The following is a 24587-nucleotide window of genomic DNA, read 5'->3' as shown; positions in this document are numbered from 1 at the left end:
TCTTATATATGTGAGAATATTTAAACAAATGCATTTGCTGTCCTTATTTGAATATGCAATTGAAAAAGGATTCAAATAAATAATTCACCACTTTTATTTAAATCTTACAGTATTTATTTATATAACGTACTTATTAATATACAATCATAGCTTTTTCTTTTTAGTCTAAAACAAAATATTTTTAAAAGATTAAGGAAACATAATGGTGATCTTGAGTTATACAAATTGAGAAATTTTGTGGAGAGGTATTTACAGTTAGTGAGCTTTCAGAAGAATTTGAAAATTCAGCAGAAGAGAATAAAATCATTTGCAATTGGAATGTTTCTTTTATTCCAACAATTTTATCATAGTATAGTGGACATTTTAATTGAATCTCAAAGCACTTGTCCAGAAGTATTGTTTTGTTTTTTCCTTTATTACTACTGTATTGGACAAGATAAACACTTCTGGGTATTGGTTTAATATAAAAGGAAAAAGGGTTGCACTATTTTAAAACCACACGCATACAAATCTGGTTAAGAGTATTAAGATAATCTCATTTAACTCTACCTTTATTTCTGGGATAGGAACTGGAGACCAGCAAATGATTTAGGAGAAAAGAAAATAAAATTACATTTTGAATTCAATTCCTGGCCCTGATATCCTGAGAGATTTCAGAGACCTTCTAGTTAGTCTATTTATACTTGTCTCAGTCCGTCTTTATTCTGTATGCTATTTTCTTTCTCAAGGGCTTTTTTTTTGAAACTATGCTGGGCTGGCCCATAGGAAAATAACTTAACTAGGGCAAGAGAAAAATTGAAAAATTAAATTGGAAATCGCATAATTTTTTGAAAGAATTTTAAATTCAATTTACGACAGTATAAAAAATAACGACTACAGGCACTTTTTCATTTGTTGAATGATTGAATAAATGTAACATATCTGAGCCTGCTTCATTGTTCATAGGCCTTGGATAATAACAGCTCTGTTGGGTGTTGAGAGGAGTACATGATTATTAGGCATAAATCATTCAACTGTCAAATGCTTTCCCAATAACTTAGTATTTCATTCCCATTTCGTAGACGTGAAAACTGAATACCTGGACATACCTCCAAAGTTTTGTTGTTGGTCATATTTCAGGAATCACTTTTCCTAAATTGATTAATCTGTTAAAACTTCAATCTGCAAACAATGATTTTTTTCAGAGATGGTTCATGCTTCCTCCAAGGGATGCTCCCCGGAGAGTGGGGATGGGGAGTGTGTGTTAGGTGAGAAGGCTTCAACAATCAAAATAACGTATTCTTGTGTTTTATATCTATAAAACAAGTCATAGTCCTTATTTCTAATTTCTGTGGTCATTTCGTGAGTCAAGTATTGGAATTTGGGACTCCACGTTAGAGGAAGGAAAGGCCGGCTTCCTTTGCGTCCGGGACCCGCGCAGAGGCGGGAGAGAGACTGACCAATCGGAGCGCGGGCTGGGGACTGGTCCCGGCCCTTTCCGCCGAGCCCCGCCTCTTTTCGTACCGCCCTTTGGGATTAGGGGTGTGCGGCTGGCTCGTCCCGCCCCTGCCTCTGAGTGACAGGACCGTGGACAGCAACATTTCCAGCCGGACACGAAGTTTGTCGGCCTTTGCCTTGGCTGAGCTGAGGTGTGTGTGTCCGGCGAGGGCGAGGGGGCTGGGGAGGCCCTGCCAGGGAAGCTCGGGGTCCGGGACTGAAAGCGGGCGCACGTCCTTAGCGATCCCCCAAAGCGTTTAGGAGATGGTCGTTCCGCCCCTGAGAGCGGCACTAGGGCGGGCCGGGTGGAGGGAGGCTCTGGAAGAGGGGGAACCCGAAGCCCGGGAAACCCAGTATGTACGGTAATAACTTAAGGACCCCTTCTGGCGAACAGGACGCTCGCGGTGGGGGTGGGGATGGCGGATCTGGTATTGGGGTGGTGGGTGGGCGTGGCCGCCGCTGTTGCTAAGGAACGCACGGTTCCCGCCCTGCCAGCGTGTCTGGCTGGGGCGCGGGGCCCTGGAAATTTTAGTCCCGCCCACCTCCCAAGACCTCTCACTTGGTTAGGGATTGGCTCCCTTGTGCTGTCAGTTAATTCGCGTCCGTTTATTTTACTGGCCAGCTCTCCGGCTCTGTAGTTCCTCTGGCCTTTCCTTCTTAATAAGTATCTGCAGACCAAAACTTAATAAGTATCTGCAGAGAAGAGCTTTAGGCAGCGTGAGATGGCTTTATTTGCACGGAGGAGGGGGGCGCTGGGGTGGGATGCGGAGAGGATCTTTGCTTGGTGCTTCGTGAATCCCTGAACCCACAAAGTGTTGGTGTCCATGTGGATTGCTAGGAAAATGGGGATAGGAGATCTGGTTTCTTCTACCTAGAAATTTTTTTCTTGCTGGTGCCCGTTTGAGCACAATGAGCAGCTCAGGAAGTTGAGGCAATTTATTTTTGGACAGGCCCCAATAGATGATCTCCGTCTCTTCTGTGGAGAGTGGGTGATATTAAGCGTGTAAAGCTCCTTTGCTTCATTGACCCACATTTAATGATTAACTCTAAGATGGTAACCACAGATAACCACTTCAGATCTCTTTGCTCATACCAATTGGCCCCAAATGATTCAGCGAACAAACATTCCAGAGAGAAAACACAAAAGGAGCTAAAAATCTGATTTTACTTCCTTCTGCTAGGTTTACGGTATAAATCCCCAAGAAGGAAGCTTGTACTGCTTGAAAGCACTGGGGAGAACCTTGGCCTATAAGACAGAAAACTGGCAGGGTTAGGAAATACTGTCCTTGGACAATAACCTTCATAACTGTTTTCTCATCTATAAAAGTGGGGCTACTGTGCCCTTTGTTCCTAAAGAGTAAGAAGGAATAATTGATTATTAATGATCTAGACAGATGTGAAGTGTTATTGATTACACTTTATCTTTTTGTCTACATAATCTGAATTTGTAAACAAAGAAGTATGACTATTCAGCTTAAAATATTTTCAGACTTCCCTTGTGACTTCTTTTATCATTGGGTTATTTAGAATTGAGGAAGAAACTCATTTGTCTATTTCTTACTGATTCTGTGATAGTTCTGGTTACATAGCACCTTAAATGTCTTGCATGACACATTTTACCCCCTTGATTGACATCACTAGGTTTTTCAAAGTATATACATAGCCTGAAAGGATTGGGAAAGATTACCTTCTAATCCAAAGATGAATGACCTTTATGGTGTCATATACTACTTTGAGAAGCCAAGGAGCTATTGACTCTCCCCTTAGAGAAAGACACAGTTGGAAGCATAAGTGGTCCTGGATTAAGATACTGTTTTGGATCACCTTCTTGAGGGATAAGGAAATTACTCTCCCCCTTGCCTCATCCCAAAGATAGACTGAGTATATAGTGGGGAAAAGAACTGGGTCTTTTCCTTTTCTTCCACAATGCATTTTACCATAGCTTACTTTAATGCAGAATCTTAAACCAATCCTTTTATTTTTTTGCTATTTAATAAACAGGAACTACCAATAGATTGTTGCTGTCTTTTCAAAACCATGTAAGCTGTAATTTTTTTCACATGCCCTTTGATCATTCTCTTAAAGGATATTCTTATATTTAAGCAAGTGGAAAGAGAAATTATTGCCAAATATTTTGAGAAAATGTTAAATTGTATTTTTGAAATAAACATTAAATACATAAACTTTCTCTTCTATCAAAGTCGACAAAGAAAAACTGATTATGTTTAGCATATGCCACTTGAATACTATAACCTGACTCTTAGACTATTTTCTTTAACTTAAGTGAGTCAGCTTTTATACTATTTTAATTTCTTGTGGTTAAAAAATATTGTGGTTGGTTCCACTGTGGCTCTTTTCCTGATTTCTCTATTTAAATAAAAGACTATAGGTAGAGTTATTTTGTTCGCTAAATTTTCTTTATCTAGGTTTACCAATAGAAGTGGGCATCTGTAGTAGGTAGTATCATTAGATAGGGAAAACATTGAAAAAAGAAAATATATATTGTTTTGTAATAAACACAGGAGTATATAGGAGCACTTGTTTTCTTTATTAGCATTTATAATTTCATTTGAACTGTTTAGTTTTTGACTATTCCTTTCTTAACTCCATTTCTGGTAGAGAAGCTGGTATAAAGACAAATGGAGTAGAGAAAGCATTCTAATGAAATTAAAGTTTTTAAAGCCTCAATAAATAATAGCTTTTTTTCTCTCTTGAGTTTGTAAACAGGTGGAGTTAGCAATATCAGCTTCAGTACTAAATAGCTGATTGGGCATAATGCTTTGGATAGGAGACCAAAAATGAGTACTAGTACTTCCTACCCCTTTCTGCCTGCACTTCTTTTCTCAGAACCTGGAATTCAATGAGGGAAAATTTCAGTTTGCAGAAAAGATACATTTACCCAGAATTACTGATATGCGTGGTCCAGGGCGGAGAGTGAAGTGAAAGAAGGAAAACCTCTAGAATTTACAGGTTTACAATAGCTAATATCTACCCACTGGAGTAATATGGACCAATGGATTTCACCCATCAATCAGATAACTCTCCTGTTGGGAAGCTGCAAATAAGGAGTGGGATCTGAGGCCAGGACTGTTAACCTAGTGCTCTGATTTTTCCACCCTGGGTGATCCCTTTGGGCCATTTGAAATAAGTGGAGGTGTTTTTAAATTATTACTATGTGTTTAAAAGCTACTGGCTTTGGGGGCCTTGTGTAATCTAGAGGTCCAGCTCAATGAAGAATTTTCTTGCCCCACTCCAATGCCAAAAACATCTCCTTTGAGAACTATGATTCCAGTGAAGTTCCTCCTCATGGAAACATGAGGCTAGGCCAGATTTTTCCCTCATCTTTATTCCTCTGTATTCGTATTTTTGATATCAATAGATCTGGCTCTAAGTGCGAAGGTTTTAATAAAAATATTGCTTAGAAAATTATCATTTTTTGGTGTTCTCCCAGAATGTCTAAAACAGTATTAATGGAAAACAGTGATACATATTTTATAATATGTGATATCCTCAAGACATTTCTAACTGAACAGATAGAGTCCTAGAGCTAGATCTTTTCACACCTGTTAGATTCATACCTGTTAAGTGTCTTTGCAACAACAGAGTGAAATAGGTACATATTTTCTTGAAAAAGAAAAGATGATTTCTTAGCTTCTTAATTTGGAAATGTTAAACAATAGAAAGATAAATACTCTGTACTCAAAGGTTTAACAAATTCTATTTTGTTGAATCAGAAGGTGGAGACAGTTCCATAAGTTCCATAAGAGGATCTTACCAATTTCATGGTTTTCAAGCCACTGAACATGGAGAATGACAATAGGAATAAGAAGAAGCTTAGTTCTTCCATAGTAGTATTATGTGATGACATAGTTGCAAAAATAGCAGACTAATTAGACTGAAGAAATTAAAATTTTGGCAAAGACAAAAGGAAGATGGTTTAACCCAAAAAACTTTTTAACATAGATATTAAAAATATTTGAATATTAACAGGATGTAGAATAATAAATTATATGGATACCTGTGACAAAATCCTACTTGTGGATTACAGTTTATAACTATACTAGGTAGATGGTGTACTGGACTGAAAGTTGTAGGCTTGGCTCCAGCAGCAGATACATTATTTTGGGTGGGGTGGGAGGTGGTTTATCATGTTTCAGGCATCAAGTTCCTTATATGTGAATATATACAGTTGAAAATTTGTGATATTCTTCCATTTTTATGAAGAATGTGCTTGAGCATTATATATTCTCATTATTCACAGTGGTTCAATATACACTGAATCTCTCTGGGCAGGGGTATATCAGATTTTTTTTCAGGATGGAAAGGTGTAATTTAAAAAAGAATCAGTTTCTGATTCCATTTTGTCATTTCCTAGGTTTCCATTCTTTGCTTCTTCTCCTCTCCTCAACATCTCCATCACACCCCCATACATACATACATATCTACATATCATACATACATACATATCTACATATCATACATACCTACCTACATACATACATATCTACATATCATACATACATACCTACATACATACATCTATTTGGAAAAGATTGGACTAGGTAGAAATGATCTGTATAGTTTTGTTCAATGCCAAACTATTCTGGATAGGTTTAACATTTGAAATGAATGGAACAAAAAAAATCCCACAAATCTAAGGAAAAGGTAATCATCAGAAGATTCAGTGACATACCTGTGAAAATCAAGAATTTTAAGCTGTGGAAGAACATTTGAGGAAATTCTTTGCAAGAATTCATGGCCTCTATGGATAGAAGAACTCCATATAAAAAGGACAGATAATGATTAAGTGACAGTAGGAAGATAAAAAGGTAAAACAAAAAGATGAGGAAAAAACTAAAAATGAGAACTGTATTAGTTTTATATTCTTTGCTTTAACAAACTGCCACAAATTTAGTGACTTTAAAAACCACAAATTCATTATCTTATAGATCTGTAGTTCAGAAGTCTAACATAGTTCTCACTGGGCTGAAATCAAGGTATCAGCAGGGCTGCATTCCTTTCTGGAGGCTCTGGGAGGGGATCTGTTTACTGGAAAAAAATATATACCTAAACCATTCATCAGCTGACTATGATCCATGGCCTACCTAAATCTGGCTCACTGCTTGTTTTTGTATGACCCGTTAACTAAGAATAGTTTTTATATCTTTAAATGGTTGGGAAAAACAAACAATATTTTGTGATGTAAACATGAAATTAAAATTTTGTTTATAAATAAAGTTTTATTGTAACATGCCTACACATATGTTTACATGCTGTATGTGATGCTTAAACAGCAGTGTTGAGTAATTGCCGCAGATATGCAAATGTGCGGCTGTGTTGCTTTGCGTTGCTCAGAGCACTACAAATTGCTGTGACACAGTTATAATTTGATTTTCCCTCTTGACCTTCAAAGCCTAAAAATTTATGATCTGGCCCTTTATAGGAAGAGTTTGCAACTCTTGCCCTAAACTATAAACTTTAGTGTATAAGATTGGAATTTTCTTTCTATTTCAAGGTACCCAAATTTACTCAGTAATTGCCTTTCATGGTTCTACTTTCCCCTGACATTTCTTTGGTCTTATATGGACTGGGGTTAAAAACAAGTCTATTATTCTTTATATTTAATCACCAAAATTTCTCTTTTTCATCTCTGTGCCTTAGATGAAACATATTCATGTAAAGATTTTAGAATTTCATTTCCAAAGACATTCAGTTAAATATTGCAGTTTTATAAGAAATAGTAATACTTTACTCTTTATGCCAAAAATCTATGTGCTTATAGAGATAAGCATGTATTGTATTAATATGCAAGTTATGTATCAGTCAATCAGCAAAGATTTGTTTGACAGGTATAGGTGAATTATATAGGGGAAGTGGCTTGAAATGAGGTTTTGAAGGATGCCTCTGAATTTAAGGGAGATAAGGCTGGGGCTAAGGTAATAACAAGGCAAAGAGAACAAGATTTGTAATGCTACTAAGCTGTCAATAGGATCACATAGTTGGGAAATGAAAGAAATTCAGTGGCTGGAACACAATTTGGAGAAAAGTGGCTGGAGTTGAGTCAATAAAGACCTGCTGGCCCAGGCTGAGAAGGCTGTTTTATATGCCACACAAAGCAGTTTTCATCTGATAGGCAGTGAGGATCCATTTTAGATTTTTATACTGTAGAGCCAATGTGATTGGATCAGTATTTTAGAATACAGACAGCACTCCCTAAATTTTTTTAATGCTATGAATATACCCCCGCATGTCCTATTTATAACAAAATTTTCCTTGAGGGAGGATATATAGACAATCCCCTAATTATCCTAGGAACTTATATGGTATGTAAACTTTTGTGAGCAGGCTGTTAAATAAACTGAAATAATTTCAAGATTTCAGAAGATTAAGAAGTTACCTATAAAGTAAAAGAATAATCTGTCTGGCCTCGCCTGGGTACACAGAACTACTTTAAGACCAAACATAATATATATGTTTGCATACTGCACCAGTTTTATATATGGCTTATAAAAACTTGAGATAGACATTTAGTTATGGACTCCTTGAACACATTCAGATTTTCTTTTCTTAGATATTTAAAAAACAATGTTTAATGCTTAGCATTTTTTCAAATAAAATTAGTGTATTTATTTTGAATGCCTGTGAAGAATTTGACTAAAACTATATCTCACTTTAAACATTGATTTAGATATATAATAAAAATAGTTTTCCAGGTAAAATTGTTTCACATTTATATGGACCTTTATATTTGCCACATTATTTTCATAAAAATGATCTCATTTCATTCTTACAGTAATCTCTGTGATATATATAAAAGAATTCTTTACTCCATTTTATAGATTTGAAGTCTATATCTCAGATGGATGATCTGCACATACTCTTCCCTGGAGAGGAAAGGGAGTAGGCTCTGTGATCAGATAGAATTGCATTCAAATCTCTGCCCTTTTCTTTGTTAACTGTGTGTGCTTGGAAAAATCACTTAATCATTAGGAAACTCAGTTTTCCCAGTCGGAGTTAATTGTACTTGTCCCACAGGAATGTTAGGGAAATTTCTTTCTGATAATACATGGGACATGCAAAGCATAGTAAATGGGAGGTTGCTGATATGATTATTGTTGCTAATATTAATCATCATCATTAATAAGGGTCCAATACCCATTATTCACATTTTTAAAAGATTTTATTTATTTATTTATTTATTAAATTTATTTATTAAATTATTTATTTAATAATTTATTAAGAAGATTTATTTATTTACTTGACAGAGAGAGACACAGCGAGAGAGGGAACACAAGGAGGGGGAGTGGGAGAGGGAGAAGCAGACTCTCCACTGAGCAGGGAGCCCGATGTGGGGCTCGATCCCAGGACCCTGGGATCATGACCTGAGCCGAAGGCAGACGCTTAACGACTGAGCCACCCAGGTGCCCCTATTCACATTTTCAAAACCCAAAAGTTCTAAAAAAAAAAAAAGTTCTGCAAAATTTTTCCCCAAATTTTGCATAAACTCAATTGAGGTAAAACCATATTTAACGTGACATGGGACTATTTATGTAGTGTTTACTTTTCTAGTCAGTGTCAATAGTGATAAGATTTTGCTATGAAATATTAACGTGCTGTTCCTACATTCCTCAAGGGTTTTTTGTAATTACAGTAAATGGGACATATTACCTCTCTGTAATCTAAACACCTTCAAGACACAACTGGCCCAACATTTTAGATAAGGACTATAGATATATATTATTATGATTCTTTTATTTTAATAACTTTATTGAGATGTAATTCACAACCATTAAATTTATTATGTTAAAGTGTACAATTCAGTAGTTTTGTAGCATATTCACAAAGTTGTGCAACCATCACCACTACATAATTTTAGAATATTTTCATAACCTCAAAAAAGAAACCCTGTACCCATTATCAGTCGAAACCCTGTACCCATTATCAGTCATGCCCCATTTCTTCTGCTCTCACTCCCAGCCTTACATAACTGTTAATCTGTTTTCTGTCTGTATAGATTTTCTCATTCTGGACATTTCATATAAAGAGAACAATAGGAATGATGTATTAATTGGACTTTTGTGACTGGCTTCTTTCACTTAGCATAATGTTTTCAAGGTTCACCCATGATGTCACACGTATCAATATTTCATTCCTTTTTATGGTGCAATAATATTCCATTGTATGGTTATATCATATTTTATTTGTCTATTCATCATGGATTGTTTCCAGTTTTTGGCTATAAGAATAATGCTGCTTTGAACATTCATGTACAAGTTTTTATGTAGACATGTGTTTTCATTTCTCTTGGGTAAATACCTAGGAGTGGAATTGCTGGGTCCTATGGCTACTCTATGGTTTTGGGAGGAACTGCCAAACTGTTTTGAAGAAGGCTGTGCACCATTTTACTTTTCCACCAGCAGTGTATGAAGATTCTAGTTTCTCTACATCCTCACTAACATGTTTTATCTTATTGTCTGTCTAGTGAAGTGGTATCTCATTGTGGTTTTGATTTGAATTTCCCTAGTGACTAATGAAATTTACCATCTTTTCATGTGTATATTGGCAATTTGTTTTTAGTCTTTGAGGAAATCTCTATTTAAATCCTTTGTCTTTCTAAAAATTGGATTATTTGCATTTTTACTGTTGGGTTGTAAGTGTTCTTCATTCTGGGTATAAAATGCGTATCAGATATATGACTTGTAAATATTTTCTCCCATTCTGTGGATTGTCTTTTCAGTTTCTTGGTCATGTACTTTGGAGCACAAAAGTTTTTCTTTATTCTGATGAAGTCCAACATGCCTATTTTTTTCTTTGTTGCTTGTATGTTTGGTGTTATATCTAAGAAACTATTTCCTAACCCAAGGTCATGAAATTTTACTCCTGTTTTCTTCTAAGCATTTTATAATTTTAGTATTTACCTCTAGGTCTGTGATTTGTTTAAGTTAAATTTTGTGCATGGTAAACAGGACTTTGATGTAGGAAAGATGTTAAGGTTCAGAGCCAATGGCTGAGAAAGAATTCTTGAGACGTCTTTGGTTTTATTAAAGCACAGGAATAGGACCCGTGGGCAGAAATAGCTGCACGGGGGTCATGAGGAGTGGCTGATTATATCCCAACTTTCAAGTTGGGAGGGGGTTAGGGATAGTGTTAAGTCTCTAAGGAATTTTGGAAGCAAGGTTTCTAGGACCTTGAGGGGACTAGCTATTGTTGGGAAAAGGTCATTTATTATTGTCTGTTGGTGGGTCATATGCTTGGGGGATGATTGCTAACGTGTATCTAGGTGGGGGGGGTGGGTAGAGATAAAGGAAGTTTCCAAAGAAATTTGTATATGTTAAAGTAGACTTACAGGATCCTGGGGGTCAGGCTAAGATTGCCTTTTGCCCTTAGCAAAGTATTAACATAGAGGGAGTTGAGTCCCTAGAGGAATGTCACTGTCTGTTTCAAGGACTTGGCAGTGGGCTGTAGGTAGTAGGGAAATGTAATTTTTCTTTTTGCCTTTGTTTCCCATGTCAGACTTCAATTTTATTCTTTTGCAGCACTATTTTTAAAAGACTATGTTTTCTTATTATCATGCTTGAGCTGGATTATTATCACTATTTAAAAACAGCCTAAAGGTTGCAAGCTATTTTTAATGATATGATTAGAATTAGTGAAACTTGTGTTCTCAAATGCTTGGGGTTAAATTTTGAGTTGGTGTTATTATTATGAGACAGTGGTTTGGAACCATTTAAACTTGATACTCTTATCTATATAAGAGCAATTGCAATATAAAACTAGAGATAAGTTCAGTGCCTGGCACATAATAGGTATTCAGTAAATATTTGCCGAACAAAAATGAATAAATCATATATTATCTGATTGTTTCCTTTGTTACTTTTTAATGGGCATTTAGTTTAGAAAGTAACATATTTAAACAATTATGGTTAAATAAATACAATTATTTTTATAGGTTGATCCTGCATAAATTGCACTAACAGAGAACAAATTCAAATTGGTCTCTTTATATTCATACTCAACTCTAAAATATAGTGAACACATCTCTAACTACTTTTCAGATAATCACTATACAATAAACCATTTGTAAAGTGTGATCTGCAGAAATAATGTTACTATTATTACAGTGGAAAGGGGGTCTTTAATTAAATAAATGTCAGACACATTGGGTCAAGTAAATTTAAATAGGCTTTTCTATTACAGGATTTCTCAGAGCCTTGTTTTTGAAGGTGTGCCTTGTGAAGAAGGGGCATGGGCATGATATGCAACATTTTCTGAGTATATTTGACCAGAGAAACTTAATTCAGTTGAATGTATAACAGACTTAGCAAACCAAGAAACACCTCTTGGAAAAAGCTACCGCAGTGATTTTATTTTGTGGGTATTAGGGCACTGGAGGTCATCCATTTATAATGTTTCCATATACTCTACTTTGAATTCCAGTAAGAAAAAGCAACCAAGAGCATTGTTATTGGTATCTGGAATTGAATTTGCCAGGAATGCAAGCGCAGCTTCCTCAGTAAAGATCTTGCCTTTGGAAACATCTTACCCTTGGCAGCTCTCCAGAGTTCAGACTTGGCAGCATCAAGGACACAGCACAAGGTGTGTTTATTTGATTTAACATTTGGCAAAAGGTGTTTTGACTTGTGGTTTGTTTTCTTTCACTTGTTTTTCTTGTTTTGGTTTGTTTGCTTCTGGCAATGAACTTGAGTTTGGAATGTAGTTCTTTCTTATGGAAGACTGTATTACAATGGGGGAATGATTTTACTTATTTTTTTTTTTTTTTGTCGTATTTGAGCAAATCCAAGTAAATAAAGCAAGATCCATAGAGCTATAAATCTATATCTGATTTATTTTTTAAATCATTTAATATTATTGTCTATTAAGATTTGTTTCTACTTTAAATACTTGATCTCTCTTATGTTTGATACACTATGATACTTTGGTACATTGCTATATTTTGGTAGTTATATTTGGATTATAATCAATGTCTCTATATAGTAGGTAATGAACAGATTAAGACCTTCATAAAATGTCATTCAATGTCATTTTTAATTTTTCTTGATTAATTGGTATATCTGCGTTCACCTGTTTTGTGGGAAGAGGAAATGTTATACCATCAAAAATATGGGCCCTGTCCTCTTCTACCTCTTCCTCTGCTCAGAACTTTTCAATGGCTCTCTGTTTCACTCAAGATAAAAGCTAAAGCTCTTAAACTGGCCTATATGTCCCTGCAAGAGATGGTTCCTTGTTACTGCTCTAATCTCATCTCTAATCACTCACTTGCTCAGCCATACTGGCTTCTTTGTTGTTCTCTGAACATGCCGGGCATGTTCCCATCTCAGGGTTTTTATACTATTCTCTCTACTGAATTGCTCTTCCCTAGATATTCCCTAGATATCTGCATAGCCCATTTATTTACTTTCCTTTTGGTCTTTATTAAAAGATCACCGTTTAAATGAGATCTAACCTGGTTACCATCCAAATATCCCTGCTCTATATTTTCTACTTAGCACTTATCACTATATAATAAACTATATATTTTATACTTATTTGTCTTGCTTATTGTCATTATCCTTCACAAGAATATCAGTTCCTATGAGTGCAGGTGTTTTTGTTTGCTCTGGTTTTACTCTGTCTCTAGCAACTAGAGTAGTTCTTGGTCCTTGATGAGTGAATGAATGAATGACCAGTTAATTTAGCAAACATGGTAAGTGTCTCACTTACCATGAGTGAGGCACTATGCTAATTGGTGACCCTACATGTGGTGTCCAAATGGAGTGTCTCTTCATCGGTGGGGGGTGATGATTGGGTAGAAGCCGTGGCATAGGAGGTGAAAGAATTCACCTGAGGCAGAACAAAGGAGACAGAAGTTTATTGAATATATTGCAAGGGAGAGGTGGGCAGAACAGCAGAGGAGAGGCTTTCTGCAACGAGGTGTGAGTGGAGGCTGTTTTTAAAGAGGGAAGGTGAGGAGGTATGCCCTCCTATGGAATTCTCTGTTTTGGTATCTGTGCCTAATTGTAAGTAGCCGTTGGTCAGTTAGGGCCTAATGGGTATTTTGAGGTGGGTCTCCTGATGGGCCTTTCGATATTCCATTGCTCAAGCCTGTTTGCCTAAAAGCTGCCTCTGCAATACAGGGATGAAATACACAGTTCCTGCCCTCAGAAGTACTGTTTGAAGGGAGATGGATGGTTACAGCAGCCATCTTACTACAGTGTTGTGTTGTGATGAGAGTATGAATACAAAGCTATCATCACGTGGAGAAACAGCATTTGAATCAGACTGTGTTGGGCTCATAGAAGGCTTCCTGAGAAAGGTAACCTTTTTTTTTTTTTTTTATCAGCTGGAATAGCCTAGGTTATGCTGTAGGAACAAACAAGCCCAATTCACAGTGTCTTAGCACAACAAATGTTTATTTCTCACAGAGACTACATGTCCAAAATGTGTTGGTAGGAAAGCTCATGTACTTCCATGATCCAGATGCAGCAATGGGAAGAGAGTGGCTAATTATGTACTGGTATTTAGAGTTTTATTGATCAAAACAAATTTCAAAAGGGGGACTGTGAAGTGCAATATCGTCTCTACCCAGAGGGAGAGGAAAATTGGAAGATATGTGAGTAGAATTAATGAATGCTATACCTTTCTACTGTTTTAAAGGAGTATAAGATATCTAGGTAAAGAAGTATTTGAAAGTATTTCAGAGAAAGGAAGAGCATGGGCAAAGGCAGTAAGCTGTTACGTAGTGGGATAATTTCAGGGAACTGTATGTAATTCAGAGTAGTTAGAGCACAGTGTTGGTGTTGGATAAAGATAGGTTAAAGAGATGGGGGGAGAACAGGGGTTAGATTATACCAAACTATGGGATTAGAACTCCATCCTAAAGGACATAGGGAAACACTGAATGATATAATATACTTCAGGGGAATTTCTTGATTAAACTTAATTTATGAAAGATTATTCTAGAAGCAGTATGGTTTTAGGGGAGCAAGACCAGAAACAGTAAGACCAATTAGGATACTAATGCAGTAACGCTGGTGAGACTGCAGATGAAGGCAATGACAGAGAAAATGATAAAGGAGCGGAACAAAGGTAAAAAGGCAGGGAAAGTATATACATGGGGGTGGACTCCGGGGCACAGAGGGAGCCTTGGTGGAAGACAGGACACTTCATCCACTGAGATTATAGTAGAGGTAATGGCATGAACAGTGTCCATACCTTAGCATGTGTGTGTGGATTTATGTGTTTGGTGTGTGTATAAATGTGGATGTTGGTGTGTGAGAGAATGAGTTAGAATAAGCTTGCAAGTGAGCGATTCTTACCTAGTGATCTGTATTTTCTTTGTGACTTGGGAAACCAGCTCACGTGCCTAGAATAAAATGAAGGTGGGTGGAAGACTTCAGGAGAGTCCTGAAAATTGTAATGGCTACTGAGTCCAATGGGACATACAACCAACTTGGGGTAGAGAGGTTGCTGGGAAGTATTATGCACTTGTGAAAAATCAGATTATACATTTTACTGCAGAAATTGCTTTGGGAAGCTCAGTTGCTTTTTCTTTAAATTGTTTAGAGTTCAGTAATAATTAAAAAATATACATTTGAAAAGACTTTTGTGTATGCTGCTAAAATTAGAGGGACTCATGAGATATAATCTAATTCCAGCCCCCAAATTTTGGTTAATGTGCTAATAAGGACCCAATTATTTCATAACAGAGGGAATACAGATTTCTAAGGTAGTTACCCAGTGCTTTTATAAAGTCATTCTTTTATGATATACTTTAAAAGAGAGTAGTATAATGTGACAGTGAAGTTTAATTTTTGAAAAGAAGATAGAGAAATGATTGGTATACTTGTGATATTTTTCTTAAAGATTTTAGAAGACATTGCTTGGAATGTTCTATAATTTAAAGGATATTCTAAAGTCATGTTTCTTGTTTGCCATTGTGTATTAGACCCGTGGTTAAAATATTTGGGATGCTGGGGTGCCTGGGTGCCTCAGTCGGTTGAGTATCTGCCTTTGGCTTGGGTCATGATCCCGGGGTCCCGGAGAGCCTGCTTCTCTCTCTCCCTGTGCCTCTCCCCCTGCTTGTGCTCTCTCTCTCTCTCTGTGGTCCAATGGATAGGTAAATGAATCTTTTAAAAAAATATTTGGGATGCTATATTTATTATTGCAAATTAAAATTTTGAGACCTTGATGATAGAATCAGTTTTATATAATATCAGACTGTTTCCCTAAGAGAACCATACTGACCTGCTCCAATGCATGTGGTGGGAATATAGATACATATGGATATAGATATATAAATTTCATATATGTAAACTTAGTACAACTTAGTACAACTCCTGAGGAGGGAATAACAAAGAATTGATGGGAATGTTGACCTGAAAAGATTCCTTTCTTAGGTTGGAGGGTAATTTGGAACTCTTGACAAAAATTAGAGATAACAGTTATTAGTTTTAAAACTGGGGACTAGTGTTTAAGTCTGTTTGTTTGTTTTTTAGAAGCCTACCATTTTACAAAGTATTTGTGAGTACTGATTATGTGCATATACTGTAAGCATGAAAGTGGTGCTGTCTTTGGAATTTCCAATGCTTACTGACAATAAAAGAGCATGTGCAATTTGGCATCTTAAAAGTTAATCCAAAGATACTTTTGTTGAAGCCACTTAGCTGATACTAGAAGATAGTTAGGAGACCAAATAGTAGCAGAAAAGTATACAATTTATATGTAATTAAGTTAATACAGGCATAGTATATTCTGAGGCAATTCTTATACTCTTAAGAACCTTAACTATAAAGGAGCTCATTTACTTTTTAAATGAATGTGAGTTCATCAAGTTCAGGGTCTTTTTGTTGTTGTTGTTTATAAAAACCATTTGGACTGTGTGGCACCTCAACAGTGAGTAACTGATTAAACCAGCATGACGTAATGATACTAATAACATTTAATGAACACTTACTATGTGAGAAGCACCATGTTAAGTACTTTATATATTTAGCTATTTAATTTAGTGCTCACAACAGCAGTATGGGATAGGCATTCTTACTGTGCCCATTTTAAAAATGGTAAGTGAGCTTAGCTTGGTAAACAACTAAAAAGTGATAGAACCAGAAAGGAAATGAATTAAAATAGAGAAGAGTTAACCCATCCTTTATCAGGCTCATATTCTATAAGAGGTAGAGAACTTATAGTAATATTTTAAAACTCAAAGCATTTTTAATTGTTTATGATAACTAACCATAAAATATGGATGATTTAACTTAATGTTCTGAAAAATATTTACTCAAAAACATGTACTGAGTGTCTACTGTGTGCCACAGTTTTCTAATTGTTTCAGACTCTTAGTATATAAAAACAAAGATCCCTACTCTTGTGGTACTATGTTCTAGTGGATGGAATTCAGAAAATAAACAGTAGAGTAAATTTAATATGAAAAAGCCTTTTTAAATATATTTAAATAGTTGATAGATCTAAGGTAAAACAACTTTTCTGTTGCAACACTGATAATCTAATTGTTCCCATCATTTTGTAGTGCCTACATCAAATCATGAAAAGGATGAAATATTGATTGTTATGAAATGGTCATATATTTTAAATAATTAATTGGAGATTAAATATTATTGACCATTATTTTGAAGACATCTCTCCCTCTCCTCTCTCCTTATACACTGAAGATACAGCATTCCAAGAAAGCAATTAAATGTCATTTGTCATTTGTAAAAGAACTTTGTTTTGTATAATTACAGACCTGGGTGATCTATGGCTAAAATGGAATGAAAGTGACTTAAAAAAAGTCTCCAGACATATTTTTCCTATGAAGGACACATTTAAGTGTAGTCTTAGCACCGTAAAATAACAGGAAATGCTCATGGATTGAAGATTCAATTTTGCTCTTTTTGTTCAGCTATATCGGTGTGTCTTTATGTGTGTATGAGAAAAAGAGGAAGGGAGAGAATAAATATGAGAATGAATTATGTCAGGGCTTCCTAGGTGCCTTTGTTACAGTAGCTTTTCAGAATCCTACCACTGTAATTCCAGGAATTGGCTAAACATTTACATATATTGTTAAAATAGAGGACGCTCTTTCTCTGTCTTGGGTTTCTTCTACTTTCTCTTAAGCGATCTTAGTTTTGCTATACAGGATCTTCCTTTATGTATGCATCTCCAGTAGACCACTCTGCACTGTTCTATTTGGTAGGCCATCTTTCATTAATTCTCTCTTATGAATGCTTTAAGGAGTTAAATAATGGATACGGTTTATGGACTTCATTATTGAAGTAGTAATGATGTGGTACAGTGAAAAATTAAAATGTTCAATCACAAGGTCATTAACAAAGAATGAAAAATAATTAAGGGCAAAAGAAGAAAGAAGGTTTTAAGATAAAATCCAAACTTGAGTATAAGAAGATCACTGTGTTGAGAGAGACATTGGAAAGATTTTTGCAGAGGATAGAATCTGTATTAAAAGAAAAGTCCAGTTCTGTTAGTAACTAGATTTTTGCATAGAAGAGATAACATGGAAGTCTTTGGCACAGGCTGTAAAAAGGTTTTGGAAAAAGTAGAGGTAACAAAAGTGACAAATGTAGTTAAAAAATGAAGAGTAAGGAGTGTGATGCATTAAGGAGAAATATGGTCCCATCAGAAATTATGATTATGGCCAATAAATGTGAAAAAGTTTGAGAACATTTTTTTCTTTATTAATTGCTTAAGGCATTTTATTCATAGACTAAGAGTTGCTTACTTTCATGAAATCCTGTTTTCTGATCTGAGCTAAACAGGGCAAGTTTAAAAGCAGGGGCTCAGAGGAGTTCATAGCCTTTTTACTACATTCATTTTTAAATGCCTTATTTGAAAGAGGATGTCCTAGTTTATGATTTTCATATTTTTTTCCCTTTTAGAAAGAGGCAGATGGTATGAAAACTGGACTCCTTTATTTAAAGGGAATGTTGATATTTATAACCAAGCTTATCTCCAGCAAGATTTGTTTTTTGCAGCTGTTCCAGGTTGGAAAAAAATATTATATTAAAGCCCTAGCTTGTTTTTCTTTCCATATTTGGGGGGGGGAATCTTCAGAATGTGAAAAAGTGATGTTTGATTTTAAACATGAATGCAATGTAAACTGTGATTTTTTTCCTTCTATATGTGAATTTTCTGTTTGCATGCTGTGATGATATTACTCTTTTTGTTTCACTGATCTATTTCCTAGATAGATCACACTTGAAAAATAATTTACTCATCATTTTCATATCAGAGTATTCTAAAAAGTGTAGTAGATTTTTATTAAGAGTTAGCCTATTTTATTAAACAAACCATTTTCTAATTTTCTATTTTGTTATTTTAGTCATTTTCTTTCTGCGCAGACCATCTTCTTCACTGGGAAATTAAGGTTTTTTTTGTTTTGTTTTGTTTTGTTTTAATAGTTACGTTATTTAACATCAGATATATATTTTTCCTTTTAATTTTCTTTGCTTCTATTTTTAATAGAAGCTGCTGGACATTTCTGTGGACATAGTTTAGTAAGTTCTTTTTAACAATTTAATTGAAAATTAATTTTATTTTATGCCTAAACTTAATACACAGACCTGTCTATTTGGGCACATGACAACACCAGAATGAATATCTATGCTTGTACACACATAAAGCCTTTGTACATATTTGTTCTGTATATGCACCCACACATACACATTTTTTCATAAAGAAGGGTGTTTTTGTAGTAAATATATTGATTTATTGTGAATAAATCTGGTTACTGATTTATGTAGAGATAATTTACATAGATTGCTTGTCAAATTAAAGCAAGCCCCACTGTTTATCTTCTTGAATATGAAATTTTATGCAAATTATGATTGTCAGACTTATATATTTTTTCTTTTTAATAATTGAAACCAAAACTTTTATTTAAAAGTTTTTATTGTTGGGGCACCTGGGTGGCTCAGTTGGTTAAGTGTTGAACTCTTGATTTGGGCTCAGGTCATGATCTCAGGGTGGTGGGATAGAGCCCTGTGCCAGGCTCTGCGCTCAGCACGGAGTCTTCTTGTCCCTCTCCCTCTGCTCCTCCACCTCCCACCCACGGTCATGCTCTCTCTCTCTCTCAAATAAATAAATAAATAAAATCTTAAAAAAAAAGTTTTTATTGCTTGTCTTTCAGCACTTACAGTTAAACTATTTATTCTAATGTCATGAAGACTAGCATATTGCTAAATCTTTGAAATAAACCATTACTAGTGCAAACAATTTATTTCCAGAGAGTATCTGACTATTTTCTGAGTATACCCTTTAAACTTCAATCTTTAATTCACAAAATTATCACTCTCTCTCTTTAATTACATAGAACATGAATACGTTTTAATTGATTTTATCAGTTCAGTTTATTACACATCTTTTATTATTTCCTTAGTCTTTATAATGATACTCACAGTTAAAAGTGTTAAGTGAAGGATATGGGAATTCTTTGTTGGTTATCACTTCTCTCTATCTTTTTATAAGGAATGCTTTTCATGCTAGTATGACAGTTCATTGCATAAATGCCATTCTTTCCTTGCAGGAGTGTTTGCCTAAGGTAGGTTTAGTAAAAATTTAAATGCAATTCTCAAAATTAAGAAACAAATTGACATGAAACAGTGAAAGGTGTTAGCATTCTGTTGCTCTGTCTTCTCACCATGTAACAAAACAAGTGGTTCTACAGAAGGTATGAAACTGTGCAAGTAAAAATCATGCACGTCACTATTCCTGGTTTTCATGTTATTGCTGCATGTTCCCAGTGGATACCTATATGAGTGAGGATTTGAGGACCATGTGACTGGGGTTGTCTATATTCATTTTCTACTCCTTTAGCCAGGAGATCCAAAGTATGTTTTTCAAATTATTTGAAAATAATAAAGATGAAAAGATGTTTTTTTAATCAGTAGCTTACATATCTGAATGACATATAAGTTCAGATACAAAGATCTGGGGCAGAAATTAAATGAACTCTTTTATTATATGACATGGCTGAGGGAGATGCTATGTTTACTCATATAAATATAGAAGCAACAGTGTATAAAAGAAAATGAAATAAAATATATTTGTAAACTATATTAAAATAATTGACTTTTTTAATTCAAAAAACATTTATGTATTTCCTGTGCTTGTGGCCTTTCATTATGAACATCAGTGATCATCATTCTATTTGTTCATGGGGGCAAATAGCAAATTGCTGACAATAATCATTCCCTTTTGGAAATATCTTCTAGAGGACCTGCTTCAGAGGTAAAATGTTAACTTATCTGAAGGAGGATTTTATCAACACTGTTGAAAATTGGCCAGTGGGAAAGAGAGAAAACCTGCAGAGTACTAATGCCATTTTATGGTAGAATAAAAATTGATTCTAAAATAGAAGCCACTAAAACATATGTTAATATAGTGACATTTTAACTTTTTAATAAGAATACAGTTTAGGAAAGGATTTAACATTCTTTTGCCTTTAAAAATAATTACTAGTAATAACCTGCATAGCTATGTTTAACTGATTCGATGATTAGATATCAGATGACCCTTTTCCAGGTATATATTAATTAATTTTCTATTGCTGCATAACAAATTACCATAAAGTTGGTGACTTAAAGCAACAACCATTTATTAGTTCCCAGTTTTGTAGGTCAGAAATCCATGTGGCCTGGCTAGATTCTCTGCTCAGGGTCTTACAAACCTGAAATCATACCAGAATGTTCAAGGCTCTGTGGAAGAATCTACTTCTAAACTCATATACTTTGTTGGCTGAATTTAGTTTCTTGTGGTTGTAGGACTGAAGTCCTCCTTTCCTCTTAGCTAACTGACCTCCTTCAGGCCACTCATATGTCTTGTCACATTGCCCTATCCAGCAGTGGAGAGTTTCTCAGGCATCAAATCCCTTTTAGTTTGAGTCTTTCTAATTTCTCTGACCTCTAAACCAAGATTTAAAGTGCTCTTATTATTAGATGACTCCCAGCTCGATAATATCCCTATTTTAAAGTCAACCGATACAGACATTAATTAAATCTGTGAAACTTCTTTTGCCATTTAATTTAACATAATCATAGAAGTTATATTTCATCATATTCACAGATTCCACCCACACTCAAACTTTGATTTACTATGTGCTCCAAGATCACCTCATTATTTTTGTAGCTAATACGAGGTCTTTCTTGCTTTACCCACTTAACATTTTTGTATTTACATTTGACATACCACTTCCTACATCTCTGCCATTATTATCATAGTTTTTTCTTATCTGGGTTTAGAACAGGATAGACATAGGGAATCCACACACTGAGATTTCTATTTTTGAAAAGCAACTTGTGAATATTCCAGGCAAAATTACTCTGGGTCTCTATTGGGCATGCAAAACTGTTTTTGAGAAACCACACAGTATCCCAGTTAATTGCAAAAAGCTGTAATATATTTAGGAATTGATGTGACAGAAATATAGGAATGAATTATCTTATAAGGTAATCAGACAACAGATTTTGAGGTACAGGTTAAGCTTGGGTGCAATACTAGGGGGACATGACAAAAGAAAAACAGTGTAAAGAAAGACAAATACAAGGTGGTTACTGAGCTGGCCACAGCTGCATTAGAAAACATAGACTTGTTTAGTCAAGTGGGGAATCTCCAGACATGCTGTACAGAACCAATTACAGTTGACCCTTGAACAACATGGGTTTGAACTGTGCATTTAAAATATGTGGATTTTTTTTTCAATAAATACAGTATTTTTTTCTTTTTTTTAAATTATGTTATGTTAGTCACCATATGGTACATCATTAGTTTTTGATGTAGTGATCCATGATTCATTGTTTGTGGGAATAAAGTATTTTTTCTAGCTTACTTTATTGTAAGAATACTGTATATAATACATATAACATACAAAATATGGATTAATTGACTGTTTATACTGTTTATATTATTGGCAAGACTTCCATTCAACAGTGAACTATTAGTGTTAAGTTTTGGAGGAATTAAAAGTTATACATGGATTTTTGATTGTGTGGGTTGGCACCCCTAACCCCTATGTTGTTCAAAGGACAACGTAGCTGAACTGAGGAAGAGAAAGAAATTTATCTGCCTGCATCTTCCTCTCCTTTGTTTCTCATTGGTCATCTTCTCTTTTGTTTCTCATTGGTCAAAGCTCATCTCATGGTATGTTAAATGTCCTTGTACTTTTCAGATTGTTGTTAGGGAAGTCAAATCTCACACTGTGTGCTCTGGGGCTTCATTAGAATCTTGGAAGTGGTGGGAGGAGCCAGGCTTTCTTTGGGTGTTGGAATAGGTATTCCTTTGACTGTGGAGGTGGTAGTGGAAGCTGTGCTTTTGCCTTTACACCCAGAGGAAGTCAAGACAGTGGTAGTAGATGATGAGTTTTGAAGGTAATGGCAGGTGTTGACCATTGGGCAAGGACTGAGGCTATATATAGTAAGCAGTGAATCTGGGGAGGTACATAAGTTGGGTCTAACATAGGATGATTTATAGCAATTGCATCTGGATAACTTCTTTAAAGATTGTTTGTCATATGTAAATGTCCCTTTGATAGTACCTAGGCCACAGTTGGAACTCATTGAATGTTTGTAAAGTTTAATTTTTATGTAATCCTTGGTTCTTAGAGTCTCTTCAAAATTTGGATTGTTTTTCATTGATAGGGAAATAATTCAATCATAATTAACATGAGAAACAATGGATATCATTTCTTTGGATACCTTTGTTAATTGAGTCTTAGAGTTGTACTGAAAAGCATTGATCTTATGGATATGTTGCTTTTCAAATGTGAGTATTCAACCAGGTCAGTATTCTTTACTGGTGTAGACAAAAGCCAGTTGTCTAAATTTCACACAATTACAGCATAATTCAGATTAGAATTATATTACAAATATTGGAAAAATATTTTCTTATTGTCACTTATTTTGTTGTCATTGTTAGCAAGATCAGGGTAGGGTAGAACCCAGGTTCTCTCAGAAGGCCAGTTGAATGTCCAAAGAACCCCGACTAGGATAAAACAAACAGACACCTAAGCACATCAGACTAAATTGTTGAAAACAGGGATAAAATAAATCTAAAATAGTCACAGCAGGGGATGTATATGAAGTAAGGACAAAAATACATTTGAAGAGTGTTCTTCAGTACTATGCCAACCAGAAGACAAAGGAGTGACATCTTTCAGTACTGAAAGAAAGAAAATAGATTTCTATACCCAGCAAAAATATTCTTGGAACATGAAAGACAAACACTTTGTATCTAAGAAAATAGCTGAGAGAATTTGTTGCCAAAAGCTTGCACTGCAAGAAATGTTAAAGGAAGTTCTTCAGGAGAAAGGAAAATGAAACATCAATCTATACAATGAATTAAGAGAAGTGGAAATAGTAACTATGTTGGTAAATATGAAAAACATTTTTCTCACTTCTAAAAATTTTAAAAATATACTTGATTGTTTAAAGCAAATATATTGGCTATGACTTATTTATTATACATGTAGCTGTAACATGTAACTGTATGCATGAAATTTATGTTTCGGGGTAGTGTGAGCTTTTAATGTTAAGTCATATTAAACTCTTAAGTCAAATTAAGCAGACCCAGCATTGGCAGTGTAGCTGTAACTTTCTGATGTTAGTAAAAACAAAATTGGCGACTTGAAATGAAACCATGCCAAGGTTTAGATACACTTGTCTTAAGATATTAATGACACACTTCAAAAACACTGATAAGAAGTGTCCAGATTCTCAGATGTTTGTTGTGTGAGTTTTGTTTAGTTGTGTGTATTTTTTTTTTTCAGTGAATGTCTGGCACGTTGCAATCCTCAAACATGTGGTTATCTTTGTTGCATTGGCATATTCAGTGACTTGTACATTCAGCAGTAGCGTTTGAGCAAGTTTTATCAGCAAGCAATATTTTCAGTTAGTAAATAAGGTTTCAAAAATCACGTAAGAATGGATTTAAACTTGTGAATGTAAAGATTGAACTTCAAGTCACTGTAGCTTTAGTAATTGCTTATTGTATTAGGTTAGATGCTAACATTGCATGTGCTGTGCATATTCTGATTTTATTAAAACAAAAAGTTGAACTGCACAGCCACCTTTGCTGTTGTCAATTGTGGTTTATTATAGGTGAAA

General features: G+C 35.1%; 1 protein-coding gene across 6 annotated transcripts in view; it reads left to right on the top strand.

Annotated features, from left to right (window-relative positions):
* The first annotated feature begins 1494 nt into the window (after positions 1-1494).
* Positions 1495-24587, top strand: part of TRIQK (triple QxxK/R motif containing) — a 147389-nt gene continuing 124296 nt past the window's right edge. For 5 of the 6 annotated variants that reach the window (XR_003522532.2, XR_003522536.2, XM_027607758.1 and 2 more), the window contains exons 1-3: positions 1495-1628; positions 11914-12072; positions 13611-13789. Coding sequence is in view for 3 of the 6 variants with exons in the window: in XM_027607758.1 (XP_027463559.1) it covers positions 13658-13789 (132 nt within the window). In the remaining 3 variants the exon portion in view is untranslated. The remainder of the gene's footprint in view (positions 1629-11913; positions 12073-13610; positions 13790-24587) is intronic. The other variant, XR_003522538.2, reaches the window with a different exon arrangement.

This window comes from Zalophus californianus, chromosome 4 (genome assembly GCF_009762305.2).
Source record: "Zalophus californianus isolate mZalCal1 chromosome 4, mZalCal1.pri.v2, whole genome shotgun sequence".
NCBI classification, from domain to species: domain Eukaryota; kingdom Metazoa; phylum Chordata; class Mammalia; order Carnivora; family Otariidae; genus Zalophus; species Zalophus californianus.
This window is presented reverse-complemented; position numbering and strand designations above follow the sequence as displayed.